The sequence below is a fragment of the Corythoichthys intestinalis genome, chromosome 6 (genome assembly GCF_030265065.1).
Source record: "Corythoichthys intestinalis isolate RoL2023-P3 chromosome 6, ASM3026506v1, whole genome shotgun sequence".
Lineage (NCBI taxonomy): Eukaryota > Metazoa > Chordata > Actinopteri > Syngnathiformes > Syngnathidae > Corythoichthys > Corythoichthys intestinalis.
In genome coordinates, this window is record NC_080400.1 from 51,520,138 (window position 1) to 51,526,958 (window position 6,821).

General features: G+C 39.1%; 1 protein-coding gene across 1 annotated transcript; it reads right to left on the bottom strand.

Annotated features, from left to right (window-relative positions):
• Nucleotides 1-2,322: 2,322 nt before the first annotated feature.
• On the bottom strand, nt 2,323-5,308 carry LOC130917823 (general transcription factor II-I repeat domain-containing protein 2-like). Its single transcript, XM_057839549.1, has 2 exons — nt 3,316-5,308; nt 2,323-3,220 (listed from the first exon to the last, which is right to left on the bottom strand). The coding sequence occupies exon 1, from the start codon at nt 4,757-4,759 to the stop codon at nt 3,320-3,322; it is 1,440 nt and encodes a 479-aa protein (XP_057695532.1). The 5' UTR covers nt 4,760-5,308; the 3' UTR covers nt 2,323-3,220; nt 3,316-3,319.
• Nucleotides 5,309-6,821: the final 1,513 nt, after the last annotated feature.

The following is a 6,821-nucleotide window of genomic DNA, read 5'->3' on the forward strand; positions in this document are numbered from 1 at the left end:
TTTTCTATCACTATAAAGCATAGACTTCACATCACTAATCATTTTTTCATTAAAAATGTAAAAAACAATGGAAAACAGAATAACACTGACATCAGTTGCATGTATTTTGCCTCGTTACAAGTTTAAATGTTTTCAATCAGTCATCTTAACATTCTAATGTCTCTCAAAAAAAGGAAATAGGATTTCTTACCTGCTTAACTTTAGGAAGGAATATGCACACCAACGACAGCAACACTTGTCTGCTTCTTTGGCATTTGGTGTACTAATTCATAACGAAAAAACAACTTATATCGGAATGAGAAGATCAAAGCATCAAAGAGTTCAAAGGGACCTGTCATCATGACGTCACGCTCTTTGTATTGTATAAGTGTAAGCAAAATGAACTATAATACAATGATTAAATTTTATTTTTTCAGTCTCTTTTGTGTTTTTTATTGCAAGTGTAACGGGTACACATTGTATCTGTTGTGGAACGTGGAAACCTCCCCGCCGATTTATTCATGTATCAGACCTTTGGAAGGACGCTAACGGCTGTGCCGTTGGCTCGAGCTTACATGAATAAATCGGCGGGGAGGTTTCCACGTTCCACAACGGATACAATTTGTACCCGTTACTCAAGCAAAATAAATGAAGATAGTACTACCAAAGCATTTGTAATTGCAACCATTTTCTGGGAGAAATTGAGCATTATCTGAAAGAATTGCAGGGGCGCCAATACTTTTGGCCAGCACTGTATATAGCAATGGCTGTATTGTGAGATGGTGACCCGGCTGACGTCACATTCGCATTCTTTCTCAATCCAGGAAGTCACTCATTTTCATGGCGCGGGATTTAAAAAATTGAATTAATAAATCAATCGCGTCCACACACATCCAAGTGGTCCATTTCATTCAGGATAAAATACAGCGTGGAATATGATATAAACATGCTTTTTGCTGTCATAGGCACTTTAGGCCTTTTCTGTTACATAAAAACAATGTTAATAAAGTTATACTTTATTTATTTTAATTATATTATTATTATTTAATGATACGATTATATAAGTATCGATATTACCTTTTTCTCTTTAACATTAAAAGGACAAAACATTAGGCAGAGGTGTACTTATAATAATAAAAAAATTATGAACAAATGATACTAATTACAGTTGTTGCAGACAATTGGGGGGCGCGAAACATTTACGTCTTCCGGAGGCAGGGTGTAACAGAAAATAATTGAGAAGCACTGGCCTAAGCAAGATGGAGGAAATTATGAATAGTTAAATTGAATGGCAGTACTAGCACATAATATTCAAGCTTCCACAGAGGTAAAAGAAATTCCAGTAAAAATTCTCTTAAAATAACGGAATTTAAAATTATTTAGAGGCAGCTTATATGGTTGCAGGTCTGTCTTACGTCTAGAATGCGTTTTATTCTTAATTGTGTTTGCAGGTTATAGGACACATGAAACGTGGATACTTTTAAATGATTTATTTTACTTTTTAATTAACAAATACATTTGATCAGGAATGTGACGACTTTTTATTTCCACAGTATAGTAATAAAATGCCAGTACCAAACTTTTTTACTCATGTTCGGTCAAAAGACAGTTTATGTATAATCCAACACTTAACACATAAACCTTTCAAATCGCTAGATCTGGACAAATTGGAGATTTGAAAAAAAAAAAAAAATCCCTCAAAGAAAGATAATAAATACATCTAGCTGTTTTTGTCGTAGTTAACTATCAAAGATAGCCGACCCATTTTTTTGCTCATGAGTGTCATGTGAGTGAGTGTTGCCTAAGGTTTTCAATAAATTACTTATGAAACTAATGTTTAATAATAGCAATATCAAACAATTTCAAAAATAACTACTGCTTTGCTGCTGTGTGGGAATCTGGCCTCCGAGGGACAGTGTGGTGCACACGATTAAAGTCAAGATTTAATTTTATTAATTGAACTACTTTTTCACAAAGGAGGAATATAAGCTTTGAAGTAGTGTTGTATCACCTGTCTTTATGGTTTACTACAGTGTTTGTTTGTAAATATGTTTTATTTGAAGGTGAACTCCATAATTTCTACTGCTCGCGAGTTTTTTTTCATTAATTTTTTTCTGTATTTATTTATTTTACAGTAACTCATGATCAGTCAGGATCAAGATCAGTTTTCCATTAGGTGTTAAAATGAAGTGTATGTTTTACTTTACAAAATGTGCTTTTTTGCCCAAGTGTAACCTTTTAGTTTTGTAGTGTGTAAAATGTAGTGTGTGAAGTGTATGAAAAAGACAACTGACGTACTAAAAATAACATAGAACTTGTTTAATAGATTCAACACATGAGTAAAGTGAGATTTTAATCAAAATGCCATAGCGGTAAAAGATTTAACATAACAAACAATGTCAACAATTGTGATAATCACTTATCGAACATTAACAAATGAAAAACATAGAACTATTTTTCTAATTCAATGTCCTGGGATTGTTCTTTTCGTTTGCGGTAGAGGAATACGGCAAGGACAACTGTGACAATGAAGAGTGTGGTGATAGTGACAACGATTGCAGCAACTGCCGTGGTTGTCAGCAATCGTGGACTGCTCACATTGTTGGCCAGGGGCAGTGAACAGTCCAGGTCAGCGGTCGGCAACCTTTGACACCGAAAGAGCCATTTGAACCCGGTTTCCACGGAAAAGAAAACACTGGGAGCCGCATATCTAAAATGAAACAAAAAAACTTCTACTACTTTACCGCAGCATGTTTCTTATGAAATCCACGTGCTACAGAGAAAATTACATTTTATTCATTTAATGAACACATTTTGAACATTTTGAATTCTTGAAAAATAATAACAATGAATGTCTCTTTCAAATAAATTAAAAAGCTGAATTTAAATTGTCCATGTAGCAAACGAAAGCAGAAAAATGCCATGAGGCGTCATCCTTATATCCATTTATCTTATCTAAAATGAAGATAACACTGTATATATTGCTTTTTCTTACCTTTACACTTTGTATAAACAACTATAGTGTGGTTATGTCTTATGAAGTGCTACGGAGAAAATTAAATTTTACCGATGTAATGAACACATTTTGAATTCTTGAAAAAATAATAATGTCTGAATGTCTCTTTCGAATAAATTAAAAAGCTGAATTTAAATTGTGCATGCAGCAAACAAAAGGGAAAAATCCGTGAGCCGTCATCCTTATATCGCCTTGGGCTTTCAAAGTATGCAGCGGAGCCTTGACCTGAATATATAAAATAAATTGGGGGAAAAAGCACTGTGTCACTAAACAATGAAAATTAAATATTTGCAAAATATCTGCATAAATATTTATTTTACCTGGTTAATGGGACTTCTGCTCCTGAACCTCTGCGCACAGCTTCTGCAAATCGGGGCTGTACGAAGTCACTTTCATCTTTACGCAGGACTGTAAGCTGTCATCTGTGAGCCGTAAGCGGTGTTTGTTTTTAATGCAGTTCATGGTGGAGAATAGCTGCTCACATACATATGTGGATCCGAAGATCGACAGGACTCCAAAGGCATATTTCTTCATGTTCGTGTAGGTGTCGGGGATGGCATTCCATGTTTCAAATATGAGTTTGTCCGGTCTCGGGAGGTTCTCAATATCACTCCATTTGTGATTCTGAGCAAGAGTGGCCTTCTGACGGGCAACATCTTCAAGGTCCTCTGTCAAGCGTTTGAATTTGGACACCCAAATGTCTTTGTCAGCTATGTCAGCCAGCTCCAGCTCCAGAGCAGGTTGACTTACACCTGCAAATGCATTCACGTTTAGCAGGGATGGATCAATGGTCAGGGGAGTGACGGGGAAGGACAATGTGTTTTTTTCCTCTCTGAACTCACGGAATCGTTTACCAAACGACGCTTGCATTGTGGTGATTGCAGACTGCAAATACTCTGAATTGATCACTCCGTGAGCTTGTTTGAACTCCCTTAAAGAGGGGAAGTGAGACAGTGTGCCTCTCTGTAAATCTCTGGCTAAAACTGTCAGTTTGCGCTCAAACGCCAACACCTCCTCCAGCATGTGCAGCGCTGTGCCTCCTCTCCCCTGAAGCGTTGTGTTCAGCGTGTTTAGTTTCGCTGTCATGTCCACCATGAAGTGGAGTTTTTCCAGCCACTCTGGCTGTTCCAGCTCAGGAAAGGTGAGCCCTTTGCTGCTCATGAAAGTTTTCACCTCTCCCAGACATGCAGCAAAACGTTTCAGCACCTCTCCTCTGGACAGCCACCGGACTCTGTTATGCAGCAGGAGATCAGAGTATGCGCTCTCCACCTCATCCAGTAATGAACGGAACTGGCGGTGATTTAAACCTTTTGCCATTATTTTATTGACAATCTGAATAACAACATTCATGACCTCTGTGCATTCTGGAGGAAAACTTTGCGCGCACAATGCCTCTTGGTGCAGGATGCAATGAAAAGTCAGCAGCTTTCTATCCAATGATTTCTGCAGCAAAGCCACAAAGCCCCTGTGCGCTCCAGTCATACTCGGTGCCCCATCGGTAGCCACCGACACGAGGTGGGTTGTTTTTATTTCTTTGGCTCGTAAACAATCAAGCACAGCCTCACAGATGTCCTCCCCCCGTGTCTGGCATTTTAGTGGTATCAGCTCAACCATTTCTTCCTGTGGTCCAGCAGAATTCACATATCGGAAGAACAGCGCTATTTGTTCAATGTCCGTTTTGTCTTTGGACTCATCACAGGCGATTGAGTACGCTGCTGCTGAATTGATGTCTTTGATTTGCTGTTTTGTGATATTTTCTGCCATTTTTATGGTTGTCTTTGACAGTCTTCGCAGAGAGAGGCATCTCTCTGATTTTCTGCACAATTTCGTCTTTATTTTTAAAGTCCGCAAATAAGTGTTCTGAAATTTTAAGGAATGATTCTTTCATATATTCTCCATCTGTGAACGGTTTCCCATGCCTGCCTATTTCCTGAGCGGCCACAAAGCTTGCATATGTAGTTGAATTTGCAGACTTCACCCACTTCTTGAATTGATTTTTCGTCCGGTCAGCCTTCTGCATCAGTTCCGAAACAGCTTTTTTCCTCTCTTCTCCCTCTGGATATTTTTCAGCAAAGGCTCTGTGTGTATTGTTAAAATGTCTTGCGACATTTGACCGTTTATTGTTAGCCAGTTTTTCTCCACAAATTAGGCATACTGGTAGGCCACTCTCGCTCGAGGTAAATGCAAATGAATCTGCCCAGGCATCATTGAATGTTCTATTTTCTTGAGATATTTTTCTTTTCTTACATTTCTCCATTGGCTTTGCCGGTGTAAGTACATTATCCAAACCCCTCACTATCTAAATCCCCCCGTCGGCGCTTGACAGTGACGTCTCGCTATTCTCGCTATATGATTGGCCGATGGCCGATGAGTCGAAATGCTCTCCTGTGAAATGCCTGTTTAAAAATGTTCCCGTTGTTTTTTAGTTGTAGTACCTTAAAAAAGCTTTACTTTTGATTGAGTACTTTATGGCTGCCGCACGAACGTGGCGGCGTTTCAGCGGGTATACCAGCTTCCGCAGTGTGACGTCTATTTTGAGCGACGAAAAAATAATATCAAATAATTTAATTAATATTTTAATATTTCAAGATCACAATAATCTTCAAATTTAGAACTAAAATAATATAAAAACTAACACAAATAAAACACACTTCAATTAAATACAAAAAAAAAAAAAAAAAAAAAAAAATTTTTTTTTGTAATTTATTTTCCCAAGCCAATCAGAGCCGCATTATAAGGATGAAAGAGCCGCATGAGGCTCCGGAGCCGCGGGTTGCCGACTGCTGGTCCAGGTGAAGGTCACAGTGTTTGGTGCCCACCATACTTTCCACCGTGCAGCGATAGCTTCCACACGCCCGCTCGGTGATGTTGAAATGCATGGTGGCTCCTGTGAGGTCCACAGTGGTCTGAGGAGGCAAGACCTTATTTCCGCTGGACTTGGACCAGATGTAATGCAAAGGTGGGGTGCCTTGCAGAGAGCTGCATTTCAGCGTCATACTGTTATCTTCTTCGTCCACACTGCACAGAGGCTGCCTGGGTGCCTCCATGACTGTCAGGTCTAAGATCTTCTTGTCCAGTTCTGGTAACTTCTTCACCAGACAGCGGTACATCTCCGTGTCTGACGGACGTACATCTTTGATAATGATAGACGCGTCTCCATTTTGGGGATCGGCTGATGTGAAGTGGACCCTCCCCTCCATTGGTTTGTACAAATCGGAATACAAGCGGCCGCCAGTAAATCAAATGATGGGTTGCTCCTCTTGGTCTGCAGACTCGATACTCCACAAGACCTCCGTGTACTGCTGAGAGTCCACGGTGTGAGTGTACGCACAGGGTAGCTGGACACTTGACCCCCTGGCAACGTAGTAGTGGTTCATTTCCTTCTGGAAACGTAGTAGTGGTTCATTTCCTTCTGGATTTCCAGAGGGCATGCTGGACAAATGTTGAGAGACACTCCCAGGAGGACAGAAGGCCAAAGGAAGTGCCACATCATCACCATGTATACACCTGCAAGTAAAAGAAAAAAACATACTGGAATTATTCAAATGTATTTTAGGATTTTTTTCTCTCACTATAAAGCATAGACTTCACATCAGCAATCATGTTTTCATTATAAATGTAAAAAAACAATGGAAAACAGTACTGACATTGACATCAGTTAAATGTATTTTACCTCGATACAAGTTTAAATGTTTTCAATCATTCATGTTTACACTTTAAATAAAAACTACACAATTGAGGACAGCATTTCCCCCCCCCCAAGTGTTAAAATAAATGGAAAACACATAAACACTGCCATCAATAACATGTTTTTTTGCATGATTAC

Bases quoted from the DNA above. Each gene is read 5' to 3' on its own strand.
- LOC130917823 (XM_057839549.1), bottom strand. From the start codon at position 4,759: ATGGCAGAAAATATCACAAAACAGCAAATCAAAGACATCAATTCAGCA.